Raw genomic sequence first — 25439 nt, 5'->3', positions numbered from 1 at the left:
TTCCCACCACGGCAAAGATATTAGTGGCTTCCCACTTCACAAAACTGGTACAAATCTGAAGACTGCAATGTAGTTGAACTCCAAAAGCCAACAACAAAAATCAGAAAGAACTTAACTCGCCTCTGAATGCAGAAAATGCAAGAAATACTAAAACGAATGCTATACAATAGATGAAATTATGATAAAGTCTGCATAGGTGAAGGCATTGTCCTTTTCCTTCTCCATTCAGATCATAGGAGCAATAGTATTAAGTGAGTGAAACACTATTCAGTTTTTTCATACTGATTTAAAGTACTTTTCTTGTTTTACTAGTTACATATTATTTCTGCACTACATTAAATTATTATACAGAATTTATGCATTTCTCCAGAGTTTTTTTTCCTCATCATGGGTACTCACAACACTCACTCACAATCTCTAAGCAATTCACAAATATTAATGGCTTTATCATCTTAACGTTTGGTATGGCGAACCTGAACTAGTACAATCACTTTGTACATCCTGCTATGAGGTAGAAAGAGATTAAGGCCAAAACTGTCAAACACCCACCAGCTTGAAGTGTCAAGGTTAAAGTAGCAGAAGCATATTTTCTCAGAGTACTGTTCAGTCTGTTCAATCAACTTCTTTACAGGAATGAACCCAGTACTTCTGCAGTGGAAAAGGTGGGGTATATAGATTTACACCTCCAAAATTCCAGAGCCCTGTTGTTGCAATCCTGTGTCTCATTCCCCAAAACTCCCAGTTTCTGCAATAAGTGAAGCAGGTGACAATGATTACACAGCCCTAATTCATTTCCTGCTTATCAGCCATCCCATCCACTGAATGGCACTGATGCCATATGAAAAAAATAGCAGGCAGTAAAAGTAATCAGAAACCAAGTGAGAAATGTAAATACACAAGGAATTAAGTTAAAGTTGCCCAGGATATCTTAACTAAGTATTTGCCCAACTGTAAGTTTTGTAACTTTAAACATCATTTTAAGAATTATGAATACTATCTGAAAGAATTTACAAAAGTAAATGTCTTACTATCTGAAGCTCTGCAAATCATCAGCAGAGTTGAAAAACAAATCAAAACTCAGAATTCCAGCACTAGGGATAAACAGGTAAATCTAGCAGCTATGGAACCTTATCACACTCAGATATTCTTTAAAGTGGGCTTATTTCTTCCTCCTAAACTCTAAAGGAATTCTACACTCTGGTGGGAAAGTTGCTCTAGCAACTGTAGGCACTTTCACTCTTTTCTGTTTCCCCACCATTGTCTCCTTCATTATCCTGTTTCTCTTCCAGTTCCAATTCTCCTCACATCCTGACTTCTTGTCCTACTTTTCCTAGTTACTTTGTATGTTTGATGTGTCCAGGCTTTCCTCTGCAGTGGATTTCACCCATCTATCTAAACTCTGTCATAGCTCCTATCTCAACTCTTTCCCAAAAATCGCCTGAGTTTTCAGTCAGACTACACCCTTCTCCAGACCTCCCAAACCATCTCTCAAAAATATTCTCTCTCAGGCTGAAACTTGAAAATTTTATTTTATAGCAACTCCACTCAGAAGGAAGAGGATTTTGCAGTACAGATTTCTAAATTAAAGCCACCGTAGTTTGGAATAGAGCATGAGGAAGATCTAACACCTGGAATCTCTGTTTCCTAAAAGTACAGGCAGTACAAATCACATTTTCAGAGTTTTCTCCTGAAATGAAACAAATCTCAACCCGGGGTGTACTTTGGGCAGATTTTCATAGCAGAGCCAGAGTTCACCCAGAACTCAGAAATGTCTGTGCCATGTTGCAGTGAACTACACATAGAACTTTAACAAGAGGAATCTGAAGGACAAAGATTCTGCCATTATCACTAGCTTTGCTGGTGATGTAAATGTATCAGAGTCTTTTTCTCTTAAACACACTTAATACTTACTCTGCATGACTGCCTGAGATATTACCTCCCTGTGCTTGCTAGGCAGGTATCCAGGATATGCAGCAAGAACTGACAAGTGTTGTAACTCGGCCAGTGCTATTAGAACTCTTAGTGCCACTGGACACTGACAGATCCCTTAAAGATATTTTACTGATTTGCACTACAGTTCCCAAACACATAAAGGTTTCCATTTTAGTGAAGAAACTATTATCAAAATGGACAAATTTTAGTGTATTGGAAAGAAGCCCCTGCACAATTCTCTCAAGCACAAACACTTGTACAATGCAGCTTATTGCCCTTCCCCTTTCATATCCATAATCAAGATATTTAAAATTAAATGTTTAGAAGCAGAATAAAATCTTCAGAATAAAAAATTAGTAATAATTTAATGAGATGCACAATAATAAAGCATAGGTTCCAATGCAACACTGAAGTTTAATGAATTGGAACTCAGTACCTCCTTGTTAGTGAAATCTCACTAAGTTTGATTGAAAACAGCTCAAAATTTGTTATTTAGAGTTACTATACAAACCTTGTTTTTCCTACAAAACCAATGAAAAAGAAAACTAGAAAAACTGTATTTTTGTAGCACTAAAGCAATTAAACTGTGGAAAAAATGCCAATCTCTGAGGAAATGCAGGAACATGATTTAATCAAGTTCTTGACATACGATAGGAAGCCAATCACAGACATGCATATTCCAAAATATTTCCTTTTCATATTTTTAGGGTAATGTTCTATCCCCCTCACTTGTACTAAGTGACACGTAACTCCACATTTTTTCAACTTATCTCAAAGGAGTAACTCAGAAAGGATGGAATAATCAGTTTTTTCACCTGCAAACCCCAAAATGAAAGTGATAGTCCTTTATTGCACAAACTCCTTTGCATAAGCTTCTAACTTCCTCTCACTGCAGACAACTGCTGTTAATAAAAGCTCAATTTTTTTCTTGCCCATTATTAATTTTTCATCATTATATGTGGGATATGACACTGAACTTTACATACCTTCCACCACCTTCTTTGCAGTTGGGACATGTACATGCTACTCGTCGCAGTCTTTTTCCCTCCTGATGTGGTTGGTCCCCTTCCTCATCTACAACCTGTACTCTCAAATGTGTTAGATCATTAGCATTCAGTGTAGAATCACCACTGAGCTGCCACTCTTCTGGATCAGGATCCTCTTCTTTAATTCTAATATCTGAGAAAAAGAACAAACACAGATCATACATAAATAGACAATTAAATAGCCAGAAACCATAATGATAAAATCCTTTTACTCTTGAAAACATTATGTCAGTCAAAAGTCAACATCCTTAAGTGAATTCTGACATTGTTTCTGTGCCCCTGTAACCTGTATTAAAAAGTTTATCTTACTATACATCTTAAAGTTGAAGATAAACTATAATACTTTATAATAGCTTAAGTCTGAACTGTTCTTGGTGAGGAATACTGCTTGCTTGAAATTTGGGAAAAACTGAGGAACAAGAGGTTGGACAGAGGTTGAAGAAAATGTAAACAAATGTTTCAAATTATCCTGAGTAGCCATTTCTGTTTCCACAGCATTTCTGAATTAGTGTCACGCAATAGCCACAGCCTTCCTCAATGGTCTTCAGTATGCAGAAAGATATATAAAATAATGTAAGAAATCAATCTAATAAAAAATTTTCACCTGAGAAAGACCGAGATACCTAAGGAAAACAAATTAATGTTTTTGTTCCATTTCCCCTTTCCACCTGAAATTCATGTCTTCTGCACAATACACAGAAAAGAAAACATTTAGGGAAGAATGTTACTCAGCATTAGACAGAGACAAGCAACACGAGCCACTTCAATGTTTTGATATACCAGTAGTCAAAATAGGTCTTAGCAGTTTCTTGGATGCAAAAAGGCCTCCTAATTATTCTTTATAGGATGGACATTTGCAAGTATGTGTACCCTCTCCCCAGAGAGCATTCATTCAGTCTAATCCAAAAATTAATTACTGTGTCATAACAACAACTGTCTTAACAAATTTACATTTTAATAGGAACATCTTCCCCTCAAACACTATCCTGTATTCCCAATGGACTTGAAGTCTGGATTCCAAAAAGAGACAGTTTGTATATATCTTTTTAGAAAGCTGAACCCCAGCCCCCTTCTTTGGTTCAGCAGAGTAGTTTACTTAGCATTTTTTCTGTGAAAATGTTTAGCCACTAGCACAAACTAAGAAGAAAACAAACATAATTTAGGGAGGTTTATGTATCTATTTTATTTTGTTGAAGCTCCAAACTAATATCTGTCTATCTTTCTAGACACATTCAAGAGACTGCTTCTTCAGCAAAACAAACTCAATTATCACGTAGACTTTTATCCTTAAACATTGAAACCTTAACTGAGCATTGTGGCCACTCTAAGTTCTTTCTGGGAGTCGGTTCATCAGCCATCATATCTTTGTAAGGAAGACAAAGCTGCACAGATTGCCTGATAAAACATAAGAAAAACTGTGCTGGGTCATATGATAAAGAGCATCCTGTCCCAGTAGAGATCAGGAAAGAAACCAATGATAAAATATGTAAAGAGTAATAGTTACCTGGTCTACCTTCGAAATCATCTCCAGCATTCATCTGTTTAGAGACAAAGGATACTGCTACACAAAAATTTGCTTGATGCCAATAAATTCTCAGGCCAGTCATCCCCAACACCACAGTCTGCTTTTCTTTCACAGATATATGACCATATGCAGGACTGTCCTGTACCCTACATTACTGATGTAACTACAGTTAAAGTTCCCTGCATTGGGAAAAGAATTCCAGGTCAAAACCAGGGAAGTCTAGAATGTTTATCTGGTGTGGCTGCAGAAGTCAGTGTTAGAAATTAAGTTTGCATGAATACGACAAGCTCTGAGCTGTGGGAATGCAGGAGCAAGCATACTCACATCTGCTGATTTTTTACACACGTGGTACTACTGTGATAAGCTTGCCCAAAGTCACCTGAACCTGAGCTTTAGTGTTACCATCACAAGTTCACAATTTCAGACAGCACCATAATAAATATCTTCCATGTGAAGAGCTAGAAAACCTGTGTCGACTTCTGCTTTCTGCATGAGCCACCAAACTATTTTTCCTATCAAATTAAGCTATTTTTTGAGACTCAGATAAAAAATAACTTTATTATCTGTATGTTACATACAGAATTAATTTTATATAAGTAAACATTAAACCACTATAAAACAAAGTTTATAGAATTATCTTTCAAATAACTATTAAGTATACTAATACATTCACTTAGAGCAACTTTAGAAAAAAGCAAAAGCCTGATTCACTCTTGCACAAAGAGCAAGGTAGCAAGGCTGTCAGTACAGGCCAATGCAAGTCTCCCACCATTTCTTTAGGACTACGTGCTACACACTACACTCAGAATTCTTTTACCAATCAAGTGTAGCAAAAAACGTACACCGTATAAATTCTGGTTTTATTTAAAATAAGAATTACAGTACTGCTAATGAAATAACACACTGTTTTAAGAAGGTAATTTCACTATGATCTCACTAACATTAGACAGTGGCATACAGTGTGCCTGCAAAGTCAGTAGCTGAATCCAGTTAAGACTGCATGCATATACTTCAAAAGAGATATGCAAAGATGAATGGAACAAATTAGGGAATGGATCTGTAATCCCAAGACTCAACTCCACTACTGAAGTCAAACATTCCACATGATTGCTCCTATTACACTGACCTCCCTAAGTCACACTCTAATAATAGAGATACACGTAAGAGTAGAAGCATGTCCAAAAAGTCTGTTACGGCATGCCACTATCCATGATACCTTCTAGGCAATGTCTGTACCACTTTACAAACTTCTGTCATGAGTTCCTTCCACTTTTTCATTAGTATCTCTCTATTCCCAGTTTCTCCCAACCACCACCATTACTGCAGCAGCACAGAGACTTATCATAGTTTTATAATGATAGATGCATAATTGGGAAACTTATTTCGACAAAAAAGAAAGCAGGACAGACAAGACATTCCTAACAGTTGAGCATACTAGAGGAGACAACAATTTGCATAGATATACAACAGTTTATAGAATTATTCTAAAAAACACAAAACTGAAATGAAGACAAAGTAGTACTGTGTTTTTAAATTAGTGCTGTGCTTTCTGGTTATCTTGGTAAGGCAGAGAGTGTAGCTATTTCTTTAGTTATTCATCAGAAGGACTATCTTCTACTCCTGGCACTCAGAAAAGCACAACATAACCTGGCAATTTACAGGACTTTTTAATACTTATTTATGTAGACTATACTTTAAACAAAACACAATTAAAAGAAATATCAATGAAGTGTTTATGCAGCCTCTCCAGGATGGAGGATAGCAGAGAGTGGATTGCATCAAAACCCACAGTGAATGTGATTGCCTTAACTGAGATCCTCAGAACCAATGAGTCTGTTGCCCTCCAAGTAGGTTTTTATGTTATTTCAAGAGGTAAGGTTGAAATTCAACCAGTGTTTTTTGGAAGGAGGAGGGGTGCCACTCATGAAGATACTGAAAGGGAAAACCGTGGAAAAGAGCTACAGATTAAGTGTTCTCCAATGCAATGGAATTTGAGATTATGAAAATTCATATAGATATCAGAGACTATATTTCTCCCTGATGTTCTTCTAGATGTGCTCCATTCTAATTCAGCTTCAACTGAGAGATTTACATAAAATCTGCAAAAAAAGAGGCCTAAAATAATTTATAGAATCCCTAAAGTCCTGACAAGCTGATGCAAACACTAGCAAACTTGAGGCAATTTTTGTCTTCTACCAATTAAACATACGAAAAATTTAAAAAAAAATTCTTCACTATCATTTTTTCCATGTTTTCTGTATCTTCATATATATAAAATGTAAATTATATATATATAAAATTTATGTATTTCTATATAATTTCTATATGCCCTTACTTTCAAAGTTCAAGACTTAATTCTAGGTAAGTATGAAGGGGAATTTTAGACAAAGATATTGTTTCAAACTGCCAAGAGATTCTGAAAAACATATATCGTGTTCAAGTTCTGCTTCCTGTCTAGTGTGCTAGATTTGGTTCAGGTTTGGCTTTTCCAAGATGGAAACTGGGATCTTGGTGAATAGTTTTGTTCCAAAGGTAGCATTTTATAGTCATAAAAAGCGCAGAGCTGGCTACAATACGGAACAAGATTGAGTGCATTTGGCAAATAAAATCAGTAAGTAAGAGATTTGTTTTAAATGTTTCAGAGAAGAGTAACTAAATTGACAGGATGAAACAATGCAGATGGAAATGCAGTTTAAACTATTCTTGAGTATGTCAGCAATAATCTAGTGTGGAGACAAATACTGGTGTCCACAGCTATACCCAAGTCATTTACCTACTGCTCCAGGTATCTGATGAAGGCATCTATTAAGCTTCACATTACGTCTTGGTTTCAACCAGGACTTAGGAACATGTTATTTTCTTCATCTATGGAAAAGTTATTAGTTTGCCCAAGAGCCACAGAAACAGGGTAAATTGAGAAGGGAAGAGGATGCAGATTTTTTTCATATATGCAGAATGTCACAAAGGCACACTCAGTATTACATTATAACAGTCTCCAAACTGTGAGCTTCTAGTTTAGCTCGTTTTCCTAGACGCTGAAAGTCACCCTGCCCTTTTACTCAGCCAAACTTTACAAGTTCCTGATCTGAGAAGCAGAAATACGGTCTTTGAACTGAAAAGAGATTTGCAGTAGCAATGCACATACCTTCTCACCTACTTCCTCACAGAATCACAATGACCGCCATTTCAATTGTTTCTAATTGTTTATTTTTCCAAATAGAGGTTTCCCTGCCTACCTTTCCCAAGAAATGAGATGTTAATTCCCACTTCCTTTCCATCTTCTGTTGTTCTGTTTTCTCTACAGTTCAACCCACATTCCCTTGGAATCTTGACTCATCTTGCCTTAATTTCTAGATGTGAGGAAGCTTTTAGTAAAGGCATTAAATTTCCTAAGACACTGTTCTTGTTCTTTCCCATCTAAACTGAACTACCTAAATTAAACTCCCTCTACTAGTTGACCAGCTGTTCAAGTCTTTCAGATGGGAAACTCAACAGAATTAACGATTTTTACTCTGATTTGCCCCCAAATCTTAAGTGTGATTTTATACATTTTTATTACACAATAAATTACAAGGCTACATAAGGTACACTGTAAAGCGTCATCTTGAAATACTGGTGAACCTCAACTCAGAAGAAGAGAGACTCATCTAGATTCAATAGCTCTAAATCAGATTTGAACTTTCTGATTTGTTTCCTTGAAAGAAATGCCACATAGTGTATCTCCAAGCGATCCTATATATTATTCTAAAGCAAATAGTTAAGTATTTAAATCATGGAAGTATTTAGCCAGTGCTACCATAAAGAACACACAAGGCAACAAGGAATACTTACTTGCTGTGTGGTAACTGTACTCCCTTGAGATGGTGCTGGCTGCAGAATCAAGATTCTGGATCCTTATAGACAGTAATGCCAGCTGCAGCATGCACTTACTTTTGCTGTTCTTCTCACAGTTGAAAATCTAAGAGGGTCTAAGTAAATTGGGGGAAGTACAGTCGATAATACTTAACACTGAAGAAGCCACAAACTCCAGAAGTAGTAAAGAAAGCAAGAGGACACAGAGCCTCTGACCAGAAGGGCTAAGTACTTCTACATAGAAGAATATCAGACTGCTACTAGGGTCAAACAACAGAATTGCCAGCAGTAATTCAGGAAGAAAGAACTATTCAGTAAGTGTTTCTGTTCCTGTATTTAGGAAAAAGTCAAATAATTGTCCTACTACTAGACAATAATGAAAAGTTTCCCACTGACAGTAAGTCAGGAAAATGTAAAAACAGCTACCGAAGTAAACACTTAATAAATCAACATATTAGGATAATTTTCATTTGGCACTTTTAAAGAGAAGGTTGAAGAGCTCTCTGCAGTTTTAATGCTGTGAGCCTTTGGCCATGTGAATGCTCCAGTGGGTTAGAAAAAAGCTAATACTGTGATAATACTGAAAAAGAGTAAACAAAGACTCAAAGAAGTAGGGACAGAATTAGTGCACTCAAAATGTGATTATGTGAACAATTAGATTAAAAACTAATTTTTTTATTTAAATCAATGATGACATCGCTGTTGATATAATGTACTTGAGAGTTCAGCACAGCAAGTGTCTTCCCTGGATACAGGAAAACACTTTGATTAAATGAAGTACAAAACATACTTGGAATACATGAATTAAATACTGGCATGAATTTTAGATGCAGGTTGAGAATTATCATTTTTCTATGATAAATTATGACGATGTCATTGACAATGTGCATTTTTATCTCCTTTTGCTCTTGAAATTATTGCCTTTTGAAAAAATATGAGCCTTCTCAAGCAGTAAAAGACAGCCCACCTACAACTCAGCCTGATGTTCAAGAGGGCTATCACAACTAGGCCCTGGCATTACAAAAAGACTCTCATTGTCCTTGGTAGAAACTTCAGATACTTTCTAAGAGCCAGATGCACTGACAAGTTTGGTTCTGATCTCAGAGATCAGAACCAAAGTATGTGATCCTCCCAGGAGGTAGAAAAGGCAAGAAAACTGCACAGAACCTGAAACAATGGCCCTAAAGTGCTGAGACTGCACAAAGACAGGAGACAAGTTCCCAGCCACCTTCTTAAGCTGTAGCAGTACTGGAAATAAAATCCCTTCCCTCTTTCACTCCATGGATACTTGTCACACATCCCCACAGTTGCATGAGAGTTTTCATTTTGTGTCAGGAGCATCTTGTAAAAAGAGCATATGAAAAATGCAAAAGGAACGCATACCCGAAACTGGGTAATATATTCTTTTGTGAGCACTCTGAGGATATCTGAGACTAAGGTAAGTCAAGTTAACCTCCTCATCTCTGAGAATCTGTATTGCATCCCCGGACACCCCCCATACACAACATATATTTACTAAGGAGTAACATACATGCAACAAACTTCACCTCACCACCAGCAGCTGTAGGAAAATTCATTAATGAGCTGTTTTGGAACAAAGAGCAGAAAAGCCCATGAAGTACTAATGCAGAAGAAAGATGTGACAATTCAGTATTTTCAAGAATTTGAAGAAAAAATATGTCATTCTATTTCACAACAATAGTATTGCACTAAAAAATTAACCAGTCTAACTGAAGTTCTGCAAACTTTAAGTGAGATAATTTACTATTGTGCTGTTATAAGTAGGACTGTAAAACACATACAAGCATGATCATCTAATTCTTCCACCATTTATTAATTTCCTTTGAAAATGATGCTAAAATGAGGAATGTAATTTAAACATGCTGACAGCAAACTATTTACTTAAGATTGGTACATAAATAGCTCTAATTCCTTCACTAACTTAAATTTGTCAGTTTCCAATTTAATTTTCATATTAAAAAACAGTGGGGAGAATTGTTTTTAGCAGTTTTGATTTTACAACATGCAAACTAAATGCCTCAAATGAAAACTGGATAGTCATAGATACATGTTGTCAGAAGAAAATACTTACTTAACATCATTGCTTCAGTTTACTTCATACATTTAATAAGACTTTTTTCTTTTTTAAATCAGATTCTGTTTCATAATGATACCATGGCCTTGTCTCAAAGTCTTGTTACAAAGAATGTCTTAGAAGGAAAAACTGCATAATTGAAATAAAAATTAATAAGGTTAAAAACTGAAACTTAGAGAGGAAAAACTAAGTTGTGCAGCACTGAAAACCAGCCAAAACTTTTTTAAAAGTTCTAGATGCTGGAAGGAAGCTATGCTTTAATTTGCATTCTCCTCTACTTCATTGGAAGCACTAAAACACTGAAACAACTGTCCCAGCAAGTAAAACTGAATATTTTATTTTAAATTTTGTTTGTTTCAGCATTTAGACTGTTTTAGGAAACAGATATTAGACCAAAGCCTCACAAGATACCAGCAGATAAAAGATAAATTGTCACTTGGGCAACTATTTACCTTGAAGACTGCCAGTCAATTTTTTGGTCAAATTTAGAGAAGCTAAATTACTCTGCATGACAAAGATGTCATATTCCAGCAGGAATGCAATGAAGTTGCCACCACAAACAGCAACCACTCCCACTCACTATCAACTGGTGCAAGTTAGCCACAGGCCTGGCTCTAAGGTCAATGGCAGCAGGCAGATGAGTACCTAAGTAGCTGTTCACACTCCTGCAGAAGAGGAGCTGGGAAGAAAGAGTAGAAACGAAGACCTCCGTTTTGGAGTGATACTTCAGTCGACTCTTGAAAGGAATCCCTCTGACTTGATTCCAGCTGTAGACCAACCTGGAAAACTGTTTGTAGGGCAAGAGTTTTTGTCTATTTAAATAAATGAATCTTCCAGCTGAGTGTGTCTGAGTTGACAAGCAGCAAAGTCCATTCTCAAACCAATGCTACTCTCTTTGAGCTCATTTGCTAGTGTCTCCACGTGCTACTGCAGCAGTCAAAGGAAGTATATAAAAAAAATTATCTAGCATCCTATAACAAGTTATGCAACCTAAATAAAACCTGTTAAAAATGCCATTTTTTCCAGGAAATAACCAATCCCAAACTGATTCAGTACATTGAAAAAATTAGCTGAGACTCTATTCCAATTAAAATTTGATTAACATCATTAAGTTTCCTTCAGCTGGACAATGGCTTGGGGGCAGGAGGAAAATCCAGTAACTTAAAATTCTTCCAAGATGACAAAACTTACATGATGAGAAACATGAAGGCCAAGCTGGTACATTTCAGGTCCTGATAGTTTTCCAAAATAAACACTATGTTATATGAAATGTTTGAAGAAGAAATCTATATAAACATACTAATAAAAAACTCCACCTTTCTTGATCAGGCAAGTCACTAAAGAGTAATGCGAACTGTGCCTGTAATAGCTCATTTTGTTATACACAATGCAGTATTTTATTACAAACTGCTAACAAAAGAAGTACAGTACTAGAGAGCTTTCTCAGGTTTAATTTCCTCTCAAGATCAGAAGACTGAAGCCAAAACACAGGTGAGAAAGGTAACTCTCTGCCAGTGTTTAATATATAGATACTATTTGATACAGCTTTTTGCTAGAAAAGCAACGCAAGTTTTGACTGTGACTAAGCAATGCCCTTCCCCTGGTCACCACAACATTAAGCACCATGAGGAATATGAGTTCCAATAAACATCCTAATAAACAAGCTCTGCCGAGACTTTTTGTAATAAATTCACTGCAATGTAGGTCTATGCATATGTATGCCTGTTAGAATCGACATTTTGGTAGAAGCATAATAACTGGACATTGTTCAAATAAAACTGTACATCTACTGGACAAAGATATTAGCTTTGTATTAGGGTTTCAATGGTTTTCCATTATGCAAACAAAATGGGGGACCTAGGTAAAGACATTTTTGCCTCTCATACACCCACAAGCACAGTAAAGATGTCCTCTGTTGCCTACCTGGGGAGCGAGCTTTGGAAGAATACCTCTCACAATGGGCTGTAACAACATCTAAAACCTAACTGGTTTTGCAGCTACACGGCTAACAGAACAAAGTACATTATTTGGACTTCAGATAATCACCAGTCATCTCTGACACAAAACTAGGAATATGTTCTTTTTATATTTGCCTCAGGTAGACACATTTTCTTAAACGAAAACAGAAAATACAGGCTGACTCTATTTGGTATGAAAGGAGTGCATTATCCAGCTTGGGGGAGAAAATACAGGGAAACCCTTCTTATCCAGCATCAAAGTTCGTTGGTAGTTGGGGAAAAAAAAGAAATCAAGTAGCTTCACACCCTTTAAATTCGCTTGTTCTGTTGTCTCTTCCACTTACCTTCCTCTTTCAGTTTAAAATTAAACTATTTTTCCTTATTTGCAAAACAACAATATACTTCTGACTGAAAAAAAGACCCCATGATTTCATAATCTGCTTCTAATTGTGTATTTATTCTCCAACTTGAAGAAAGGTTGTGAGGGGTTATAAATAAGAAGGGGAGAAACACCTCTGAGAAAGATTCCATCAGACAAAATACCAGACGCATATGGAAAAGACACTGAAAGTCAATCAAGAGAATTCTGTCTGATTCTGTCAGCAGCAGTGTCACACTAATCATTACTGTGGAAAAGCGAGTTTCTTCTAACATAAAGGAAGGACCAATTACATTCTCCCCAAATTTAGGGAATGGCAGTTTTAATACCTTCCAATCCATTTATTATTCCTAGACAAGTAGGAAAAATGTCACTATAAATCTCCATCTTATCTTTAATATAACCAGGTGTTTATAGCTATGCACTTCAGGAGATAGTTCCTGCTATTCTATTCTTCTATTCTAATACTTCTGCCTATTTAATCACATTTCATATATCCCATTTAGTCTCTTACCTTCCCATGTGAAATTCCTGATAGGAGAATACAGTTAAAGAATGCTTGATGGAACTCCCTTGCATTTTATTATAAACCACCATTGAAACACTCTCGAGAAGGATCAATAGATCAAATGATACACAGCACAGATCACTCAACTTTTTTCTCATGTGCCTAGCTGGTTTGGGGCTTTTTGCTTTCTTTCTGCTTTTCCTTTCTATCTGCTTTTCCTTTCTATCCTTCTTCTCAAGTTTCTGCTACATTACTCCACAAGCAATACCATTAGCTACATGATCCTATACCAAATCTCAGAAATAATCCTCCTTGTACTAGCCAGAGAGTTAATAATAATTAGCAAAGGGTTCTTTTTCAGAGATTTAGATTCTGACATCTGAGCTTAGCTGTATTAACACACAGAATATATGCTTTTTGTTACTGATGTCTATACCCTCCTAGGTAACAATGTGTGATGGAGACAAACCAAGACTTCCTGGTCACAGCAAACAGAAAATTTAAGAATCAAGATCAGACAGAAGAGCAAATGCTGTGAGCAGATCACATCCCTTTGGTGCTGTTGCCTACAAGGCAATGAAGAGTAGGCTTATCTAGATCTGAATAACTTTACTTGATGGTAAGTTCATAATACAGAAGTCAATTCCAAAACAAAATTAACTAAAATCATCCCAGCATATTTTTTTTAATTCAAATTTTAGATTTCAAATGGAAAAGCAAGCTTCTTGACATAGAATACAGCAGTCTCAGTAACTATATATTATAATGCATTATAATCAGTAACCTTTTGAAACCAAACCCAGCAGGTCTTCCAGGCATGCTTCACTTATCATTGCATTCTTCTCACAAGCTTAAACAGACATACAATACAAACCATGCATATTTTACTTAAATATTTATGGTTCAGTATCTTGATGAGCCAGAGGGCTGGACCACATGATTACGGTAAAACAGTGGCTCCCAAGCTTTGTGCAACAGTTCCCTCCCAAATGACCTCTACTGCTCACTCTGCCCCTCATAACTAGCCTGGGGCACAACCCAATAATGTGTTTAAATGGCTTCTGGTATAGCAAAATCTCCTCAAACAATCATCTCTTGTTCTTTTTGTTTAGGTAGTTACGCCCTGAAATTTGGAATGCATAGTTTCAAATTTACCAAAAAGAAACAGGCGTGTTTATTTTTTCTCACATTTAGAAACACCTGTTTTAAGAAAATAATATTTCTTTTCCACGGAGATAAAACACGTGATACTTATAATTAATAATTGTACTTTAAAACATTATGCAAGCAAGCAGTACTGAAAATTCACACATAATGTTAAGCACAGCCTCCATTTTGGTATTTGCATGCTTGTTTCACTGCTGCTTACACGAGCTTCCTACATAGTAACACTGAAAGTAAATCAGTAGGAAATTAACTTAATAAAAGAGCAGATGAATAACAGCACCTCAGGGGGTCCAAAAATTTGGAAAAAAATTGCATAAACAGAAAATTGTGGATTTCCTATAGAAACTTCATCTCTTCAGGATTAGGAAGAATGAGTATGTCAATGATACTGACACTTTAGAAGAGTGGCAGCTGATAGCCAGATTTCTCCTTTTTCAATTTAGTATACAGATCTTCTCTAGGGCAAGACCTTTAAGCACAAACACCAATATGACTACTTGAGAGTAGTCACGGGACTTGGGAGTTACATGAGCTCATATTAAAAGAAGGGCAGTAGGACTATGTTCTACATTTACAGTATCTAATGGACCAGCAGTTTCAAATAAAATCTATCATCACCATGTTTAACCCACTGTGTTTTGCAGGCTTCAACAGCAAGACGATGTTCTGATTATCGCCATTTAAACCAACAACATGCAGGAATAAAAAACAATCTTTTGCAATAAGAGTAAAATAAATACCTGCAGGACTTCCAGCATTTTCTCCTTGATGCAGCTGAATTCCGGCAGAATCTATAGAGTTTACTGTGACTGTCTGTAGATTTGGCAATTGAGCAGTGCTTAGACTAACTGGAGTTGATGTCAACGCACCACCGGCTGCAACTTGACCAAGAGTGAGGGTCTGCACAGGGGTCAGAGTTATTTGTTGACCAGGTGCATTCTGAATTTGCAAGTTCTGCAAGTTCTGAACTCCTTGCACTTGAAATGTCTGCCAGGTTATCTGCCCAGAAGGGGTCACTGTTTGTGCCTGAATTAAGAAAGTTCCAGGATTCAGCTGCAGTTGAAGATTTTGAAGAGCCTGCTGAGATATACTTTGACTTGCTTGAACACCATGGATTGTCTGTTGCGCAATACCTTGTACAATCTGGGCTTGACTGGTTGGCTGCTGCGACTCTTGTAGCTGTATGTGTTGTACAATTGGCTGTGCTGTGGAGACCTGAATATTCTGAGCCTGTGTGTCATCAGAGACTGACGTCTGGATGTAATTTCCCTGAAGATCAGAACCATGAACTTGACCACTAGTTGTGGTCAAGTCATTTGCATTTTGTTCCAATATACTTGAACTGTCTATGGTAACGGGCAATTGTGATGAAGATGATGTTGGCACAAATAAGTCATTATCAGTGGCAGTTTCTGTAATTTCAGGAGAAACTTGCTCACCAGTCCTTTCAGAAGTATCTGAACTATCCATGGCCTGTCCAGTATTTATCAAGTGCCCATCTGCATTAATGCCTGCTGTCATGGTTTGAGAACCACTGCCAAGTCCCAGAGAATCTAGATCAACACTATTAATGGGTACAAAAGTAATATTTCCTGGCAGTCCAAGAGGGACGTTAGCAACCACTTGTGCTTGGCCAGGATAAGACGAACCACCAATCGCAACTCCCTGAACTTGGACTTGACCAGACTGACCAGATAAGATATTCTGAATATTAGTTGAAGATGTTCCAGAGGCAATGATGGTTTGATTCGAGCCAGGAATGATCTGAATTTGACCAGTTTCTTGATTTATACTGCTATTATCAGAAGAGGCTGCAAAGCCAAGTTGAACCTGCTGACCATCCGCTGTCTGGATCTGGGGTATTACCTGGTACTGTACGTTAGACACTGTACCATTCGACGAATCTGATCCTGGTGCAACAGAAAAGATTTGTTGATTTTGCAAACTCTGAATAGGAAGGACATACTGCCCACTTGAAGTTACTGTGGCAGCACCTGGAATCTGTACTATATTACCAGCTTCATCCTTTATAGTGGTAGGAGCTGCAGACAAGACCTCCCATCTGTTTGGAGCTCCAGCTAATTGCACAGAAGCCAAATCCCCTGTCTGAATAAAAAGAAAAAAGAAAACAAAAAATTAAAACAAATGTCATACAGACTATGTGTTAGACTAGTCATGCAATTCAACACTAGATATTGATACACTTCTGGAAAACATGCAGTACAGCTCATATGACCATCAGCAATTGGATCAGAACAATGAAACACAGATTTTATAAGCGATCTAATACCTAAGTCAGGGTATGTGGCTCATGAACTGCACACTGCTCCTAAGCATGTCAAATGCAGCTCCTATGTCATGGCTATGTCAGGTGACCAGCAGCAGGGTTATTCTGGTGGCCAGGCTGCTGGGTAATCCAAACCCCTGGTTGTGCGAAGGAGGGAGCTGGCAGGAGCTGCTGGAGTTTCATCAGCAACTTATCCTGGGACTCGAACACTTTTTGCCCAGCTAGGCACCTATTGCACAGAAGTGGAGGAATCACCATGAAGCCAGTGTTGCCCACATCTCCTGGAGCTCCACTGCCTTTCAACTCTGTTTTATATTTGGGCATGCTGTGACATCCAGCACTACAGAAAAGTTTAACAAGTGATGTCGTCACACAGTTGGAAAGGTAGGACAATCTCAGTTTGTTACACGTAACACAAATCTCTAGTATTTATAAGCTTGTAGAGTTAGTTCTGCTAAGGAAGACTTCTAGACTAAAAACTTTTAGACTGAAATCATGTTTGGATTAGTCACACGCATCAGTTAGGAGGGGGGAAAAAATCTATCTTCATTAAGTTGGAACAATAGAAAAGGCCAGTGTCACAGAGTAGATCCCAGATGCTTAAAGAACCTATTATGCATTTGGGTTTTTTTCAGTAAAGAAAAGGTAAATTGCACTTACCTTTCTTTACCAAAGCAAGCTTTTCAAGAATAGAGTATTTTAAGAATTAGATTTAACATTCTGCAATGCTTAGCATAGATTTGCATACTCAACCAGCTTGGTATTGTAAGTAACCATCAATCTAAAAAATATTAAGTTTCTCCTTATCTGTTTTACCTTTACCATACTACAGCAAACCAATGGAATAACTTAATATTAGCAAAATGCAACTAACTTGTCTTACAACCAGTTCAGCTCTGTGAAACAAACCTAGTCTCTCTGGCAGAGTCCAGAGGACACAGAAAGAAAAGCTCCTCTGGTTTTTCCTTCTGCATTCATCCTGTGATCACTCCTGGTAGGGAAGTTACCAGGAGCTATCACAACGTTTTTCTGATGCTGCATTCTGACTTCCTTTAGAACAAAACCAGGACATGCAAAATACAGCACAAAACGAATTCTTTCCTAACACAGCAGTGAGACCTAGCCTGTCTGAAAGAATCCTGCAGTATGTACCTGAGTGATTTTAGTCCACAGCATTGCACGGGACTGCTAGTTTCACATTCTAATCCTATTCCAGCCCATAATGCTAGAATGTTTACATGTAAAGGAAAAGTACTGCATTTTAGTGTGAACACTTATCAGAAGAGGTTTTATTCCACTTACCAAGCTTTATTTTTAATAAGGAAACACAGATTATGGTTCTAAGTTCTTCTCAAGAATTGTAAAACTAATTATTGTGCAAAAAACAAAAGAATGCTAGCCTTCTTCAGCCTTCAGAGACCACTGACTCTTATTAACAGTTGGACACAGGGATCCTTGGGGATCCTTTCCAGCTCAAAATATTCTATGATCTATAAGTGTCATTCATAATTTTTCAGGTAGTATATTAGTGAATAGATTCAGCATCACCAGAACAAAACTAATTTTATGACCTAAATGCTTCAAGGAAAAGAAACAGAAAAAGGAGAACAATAATTCTCTTCTATCATTTTCTTTTCCTCTTATACTGATCAACCTTTCATTTAAAAAACATATTTAAATTTCTTAGTCTTCAAGCTCATGACTTATGATACTAGAAGAAAAAATATTTAATATTCTGCATCACATATCTTACCTAGAAGAAGGCAACAAGTTCTGTTTTCCTCTGCTACCGCATTAGCTCCATACGCTTGTGTTTAATATTGTTTACATAGATACCAGTTGCTGAAACACTGCTAAGAAAGTTCATAACGACTCAATTCACATTATAGCATATAAATACCTATTAACTGAAGGTTTCATAAAAATCAAAAGACCCATAGAAGTTATGGGTAAACATCAATCAGAAAATACCAAAAGCAAAAATATGATTGTTACATGTTTAAAATGCATAATTATAAAATAAATTTATAATATATAATGTGCTGGTAGCTGTTAGAACAAAAGAGAAACGAAAAGCAATATAAACCATTACAAGTCTGATATAATTGAAACTGGACTGGTCTAATACACAGTAACATGTCTGTGTCTACTCATATGTAATATCCTCCAGAGAAATACTTCAAAGGGAACCTGTCTCCTTCGTGATATGGAAATGACCTACTTTATTCTTCTCCCAAAACGTATGTTGATTTCCATATTGGCACCAGCTGAATCACGTGGAGGAAGGAGCAAAAAGAGGGTGAGGCTTTCAAGAAGCTACCTGGCACCTAAAACTACTAGCATTAGAGCTTGAAAAAAAGTGTGGTAAAGAGCATTTGAGAATGATCTCTAATCGCAAATGGTCATCATCAGCCTGTCATAACAAGATTGACTGTTATCCTCTTTCACAAAGTCTGTTGAGACAAGACATTTTTTGGACTCTCTTCCTACTAACTAAAGAGTAATAACCTTTCTTTATGTCCTCAGGCAATTAAGCACTTTTGTAGTACCTCAAAAGTTTTGCCACTGCTGTATGAGCAGCAACATCTGCAGCCCAGTAACTTACTGAGCTTTACATTCAAAATACACTGGTTTGTTTGCTGTCTCAGCTATCCATGAAAATTATTTAGAGACTAGAGATAAAGCAACAGTCTCCTTATCAACTGATACTCAGGCAGCAGTCATTTGGCAGCTGTTCCTTTAAGAGAAGGCTGGGCTGTTTCAATCCAAAGGCTCTGTTTCCAGAGGAAGGGACAAAGATCTGAGGAAAGTTCAGCACTACTCAGCCAAGGAGGAGAGAACAGGAAGCAATGGGGAATTCACTGGAAGCAGCATCAGGAAACAAAAAAAAAGGAGACAGGAACAGAGCAAAGAGAGTAGCTGACACAAGGCATAGGATGAACTGAAATCAAATGACATGTCCACCTGAAGAAAGGTCAAGTACCAACAAAGAGTGAAAGCAACAACCACTGTTCAGCCTGTCTTTTGATTCTTTAACAGGCCTTGTATAATTTCCAGTGGGTAAAATAAAGAGATGTGTCTGAGAGAAAAGTCTCATCCCTGAAGAATCATGAGCCATGATAAATAAAAATCCACTAATTGTCTTGGTCAATATATTCAGATAAAATTACAGCAACATTAAGTCAAATATGGAAGGAGATAAGAGAAAGAAGATAAAATACCTTTCAGAAGTGATCTAAACCATACTGAATGACAGGACTTTATAAAAAAATAAAATATGCTTCACCAAAGTAAAATGGAGAGGAGGAAAGCAGAGAAACACCCCTGTTAAGAACTGATATCTTGTAGACACCTGCATCTCAACATGTCAAATGGGGACATGTCATTAGCCATCAGTATTTTAGTACTAAAGTCTACCAAACATTTACCTGTGCATTTTACTGCACTTTCCAGAAAATTACTTTTGGCCCATTTAGTCCTAGAGCAAAAGCATCAGCCAAACAACCAGAGGTGGACGGATAATGAGTCACGAGCTCCTAAACATTTAAAAATCACACACCTAATGAAGAAGATTGGACACTGCCTCATCCAAATTGTTGTTTTATGAAAGAGTTAGGGTTCTAATGCATGGGTTTAATAATACCATGTGTTTAGCAAGCTACAGTAAACTATCTGTGCATTCTTAGGTCATTACAAATACAAGATAAAATGCACTTGCTTCAACTCTTTCATTAAAGTATGAGCTAATACATTCTATCTTGTATTTGCCATAGGTTAAAAACACGTTCAACTTCAGTCACTGTGGTTCAGCTGACACAAAGCTGTTTGTTAAGGCAAATTAATTCTGATGCATGTTTGAGCCCTCTGCCAATGAAGCCACTCAATTTAGAGAAATACTTTTGCCCAAATAAAATGTTTTTCTGAAATGCCCTTTGTTTTTACAAAGAAAATATTATATGGGGCTCTTAAAAATCTTACTTTAAAATAAACACCAATCTGATGAAATATATCTAACTGTGTCTCAATAAAAGAGTATCAACATCTTTTTACTTTACATGGACAACTGGAGACAAAGGTTCAGAAGTTTGTTATCAATCAGCAGAAGTTCAGAACTTGTCAAAAGTGAGACAATACAATATCCCTGACTTTAGCAGAAACAAGGAAGCTGAAGCACTAAGAAAGGAGACATGGCAACAAGGAGACATTTTTAACTAGATCACAGGTAACTTCTTTTGTTTATTAATTATTAAATCTATATATGTATATGAATCTCAATACAACTACATGCCAAACTAGCATTCTGTGAAATGGTTTGTTTTCTTCCTGCTTTCAACTCAGGTGCTGAAGGGTCTACCAAATCACCAAGAGAACTAGAAAGAGATCATTCAGCCTCAACTTGATCTTTGGGAAGGCAATGGAGCAAATAACCTTGAAAATAACCTTGAAAGAATTAACCTTCAAATTAGCTTGAGGGGGAAAAAATGTAGTGTTCAGAAGTAGTCACCCTACACTTAGGAGGGGGAAATAATGCTGAAATAACTAACCTGACAATACCCAGTGATGAGAAGACTAGATTGGTAGATGGGGTTAGGCAAGGCATATTATTTATCACTACATTAGTCAGGCTTTTGACTCTGTCTCCTGTAACAGAAGAAAAATCCTCTTTTTTTATATCGTAAGGGTCATCAAACACTGGAACACGCTGCCCAGAGAGACAGTAGGGTTTCTATCCTTGAAGGTATTCAAACCCACTGGACACAGCTCTGAACAACTTCCTCTCACTGACTCTATTTACTTTGAGCAAGGAGGTGCAGACCACACATTCTTCAGATGTCCTGACCAGCCTCAACTTTCTATGAAATCTTAGACTTCTTACTCATATTTAATATTAGAGGACTTTTTTGTCTGTGCTGTTTTTAAACATGGAAATGTTTTAAACCATACATTTTCTTACTTTCTCCAAAACTATGGAGAAATAAACCAAATTTTTTAAAGAACATCCCTAAAGCACCTTCTTCTAAAAGAACTTGGTGCAACACTTGGTTCTGATCCAGCATTAGAAAAACATAATTGTAATGCAAAAACCAAAAAACATTTTAAAACGTGAGCTTCTGGACAGCAGCAGGACAAATACACTGTTAGCAATCACATTCTAGTGAAACTTCTTTGTTTTGCAAAAGTAGAGAACAAGAGAAGCAAGACAAGTCCAGGCAGACATTTCTATAGTGGCTGAACACATTCTGGTGCATCTGTTCACATCCAGAAACCTAGCATCGGGAAGCTATCTGATCACCCACAAAAGTGAAAATGGATGCTGGAATAATTCTGAACTTCCTCAAAATGATCACACAGGCCAGAAAACCAAGTACTATGATTAACTCTGACACATGGCATTAATGCATATTTTGGCCAGTGGAAAACATGACATTTAAAATGCCTTCCTCTTTCTCCATCTTGTCAGCACTATTCCTATTTCCCCCTAAATTGAGTTTAAACTAGGTGCATCTCAAATGGTTAATCTTCTGAGGCATAAACCAACTAGAATTCCAGAGTTTCATTAACTTCTGAGAAGCACTGATACTCAATTCTAAAACTCAAGATATGCCAAAGCAGTCTTAAAACACTCCAACCTTTACTTGCAAGACACAGAAATGCTTTGCCTATAGCAGAGAAATTATACTCATCTTCCCCACATATGCTAATTATTAACCTGTCCAAATCCACATCTTGTTGGTAAGCAGCAACACAAATAAATCATATAAATCATTCCTACCAATAATTTTCTTTAAAGAGTAGCGAATCAGTGCAGCCCACTTCACACAAGATGCAACCACACACCTCAAGTAGGGCAGTCATCTCTGACAGCTCCCATTCTTTGGTGGTTGAGCCACCCGATTTCCCAGCCAGACTGCCACTTTTCCCAATTCATCCTCCTTCCAGACCTCCCAGGCAATCTCCCATCAGTCTTGTAGTATCCTCACCTATCCAGTCCCACCCAGCACATCCATAAGAATGGCCCTTGGGAGCATCAGAGTTCCAAGACAACCTTTATCTTTGCATTACAATGAAATAAGAGAACATAAACAACTGGTTATCATCTCAGCTTTGTAGCTTCTTAAGCAATCATCCGATCATGCTACAACCATACAGCTGACCACCTAGGCTCTGTTTGACCTAAATCTGTCTGCTCTTCTGTTTCCTCCCTAGCTTTATCATCTTCTGCTTTGCTTCTCATTCTTCACCAAAATGCTAAAATCTTTGCAGATGCTTACCTGGAATGAAACTACAGTATTTATAACTAAATGAAAAAGAATCCTAAATATGAGAGTTTGAAGTAGAATTATTAGTCAAAGGTAAATAGTGAAAAAGCAAGACCCAAACTAAAACTTCTCAGATTTTAAACTCCCAAGAGAAACAAAGACATCCTGAGAGGCCAAAATATGAGCTGCCACTCTAGGTCAGGCAGTAGCACACACCATCCCAGCAAGACTCTCACACAAAGCAGCAGGCAGCAATACTCAACACAAAGTTCCCATGGGAAGTGTTTGAATCAACCATGGATGTAGCAGTATGGCAACCAAAGAAATGATTCTCAGGTAAGCAAGCCACAAACTCAAGGCCATCGATGCTAATATCGAACACCATCAGACAACATACTGGTGTTGGCTGATCATTAGGCAGAGTAAATCACAGTGTCAAAGCTGAAAGACTGCAATCTTCATCAATGATCAGCAGTAATGCCTGCTCATCCAAAAGGAAATACAGTTCCAACCAGAATCATCGGCCAAGTTGAAAACCTTGTTGTCTAAAGACAGCCTGCCAGGTCATTGACAGGATGGAAAGGAGAAGAGAGTTGAGTTTAGTTCTGCCAACTGCCCTTCTTCATTTGCTTTTTCTTACAAGCAGCTGCCATTTTCATTAGTCTTGTTAATTCCTCACTAATCCTTTCAGCGGTGTAACAGCAATGTCCATTCTAACCAGTAGGCCTGGACGCAGATACCGATACAGAATCGCAGGATAATTTCAGCTGGAAAGGACCTCTGAAGGTCACCTGGTCCAGCCCCTGGGCTCAAAGCAGGGCCAACTAGATCGTTACAAATACAATCACATTTGCTCCAGCTCTTCCCCAAATCCCAGACACGCAATATTCCCTGTGTTCCTAGGGGAGTTTTGCTGTTGCTTTTAAATCATACTGCCGGTCTCTTGGGGAGCAGCTGCAGTGTACCATTTCAGCCAGGAAAGCAGAATGCGAGCCCAGCATGCTGGCTCCAGCCCTGCCAGTTTCTACCAAGCAAATGTCAGTAAAACAGTAACAAAACAACGCTATCCCTTTACGTGCGGGCTCTTCAAGCACTTCTAAGATGAAACATCTAGTTTGACTTCTGCTACCCATTTGTGTGGATTGAGAGTTCTACCAGATGTTCAGCAGTCAGAACTGCAGTCCAGGTACAGACTGTAGCAGGAAAGAGCTGCCCTTCCACTACATTAGGGACCATCACCCATGCACAGGTCTCAAACTGACTGAGCTATACTCCTGGGAAAGGGATGACCATCACAAACTGCAGGAAGACAATTATGTCTGTGCATATAGATATCATTTTCCATGAAATGACTTGTGAGGTATCTACAATTTAAGCCTTGTTAGCTTCTTCCTCCACCCTCCAATACGATAAGCACAAGGGACCAGAAAAAAAGATGAGTCTTTATTGCACTAAATCTCTTTTGTTCTTCTGTATTTCACAAGGAATGTATTTTAGGGCCCTTAGTCCCTCCCCTCTCTTTTTTAAGGTCATCTTAATTAACTCCAGTGTCTAGTTCAGCTACTGTAAGGTATCTCCTTCAATTTATATTTAGTTTCCACCCAAAATATTCTGAATCATTCAAGAGTTATGTTGTAGGAGTGTAAAAATTACCAGAATGCTATAACCTAACTCACAGAAGATATGTAGGAAGGGCCTATCTGCACGTATGGAAAGTAGTGAGTGAGCTTATATTCACTTAGTTTTTAACTAAGATTTTGGTTTCTCTTGAATTGCATTTGCTTTCCCCTGAAAAGCCTCTTATACATTAACACAACAACAAATTAATTTAATAGAAGTAAAGAAGTACGACATCAAAACTGCTTTGCCCATTTTGAACTGCTGGCAACGAGCATTCTAGTATCCTGTCAGACCTACGGCTCATTTTAATCAGTCAATCCACCCTCAAGATGCACAGTTCCAGCGGTACAACAAGAACAACCTTAGAGGTAGACACAGGAAAGCAAATAATCATTTAAACATCATTTCTGTTTGTGCTCTTCAGCACTGCATGCATCCAGTATTATGAGGTATCAGCACTTTACAACATCTAGAAAGATTTAAGAACACAACGCTTGAGCAAATAAATATGTTTAGCAGAAAGGATGCTTTAAAGGGTCAAAGTTTTAATACATTTGCAAGCTCTGTCATTACTCTACAACCTGCTATATGACCTCAGACAGCTATTTTGCTTTAGCTTCCCTTTATGTAAAGTAAGCTGTAACGTACAGATGAAAAGTATTTTAAAGTTTAGCAAGTATTTAAAAACTTCTATCACTACCATTTACTATTTGTTAAAAGCTTGCCAAAGCCACTTCATACACCAGTACAATGCTTTGCAGTTTTTCTTCCTAGTCGCAAAATCCTACCACCATACAGGGCTGTTGTACA

General features: G+C 37.5%; 1 protein-coding gene across 2 annotated transcripts in view; it reads right to left on the bottom strand.

Annotated features, from left to right (window-relative positions):
* The window catches only part of SP3 (Sp3 transcription factor), a 34177-nt gene that overhangs the window by 6719 nt on the left and 2019 nt on the right, over positions 1-25439 (bottom strand). Inside the window, exons 4-6 of one of the 2 annotated variants that reach the window (XM_033064027.1) lie at positions 16478-16568; positions 15203-16372; positions 2919-3111 (exon numbers count right to left, since the gene is read on the bottom strand). In XM_033064027.1, coding sequence (XP_032919918.1) covers positions 2919-3111; positions 15203-16372; positions 16478-16568 — 1454 coding nt within the window. Of the gene's footprint in view, positions 1-2918; positions 3112-15202; positions 16569-25439 lie in introns of both variants that reach the window. The other variant, XM_033064026.1, reaches the window with a different exon arrangement.

This window comes from Catharus ustulatus, chromosome 7, assembly GCF_009819885.2.
Source record: "Catharus ustulatus isolate bCatUst1 chromosome 7, bCatUst1.pri.v2, whole genome shotgun sequence".
NCBI lineage: Eukaryota > Metazoa > Chordata > Aves > Passeriformes > Turdidae > Catharus > Catharus ustulatus.
This window is presented reverse-complemented; position numbering and strand designations above follow the sequence as displayed.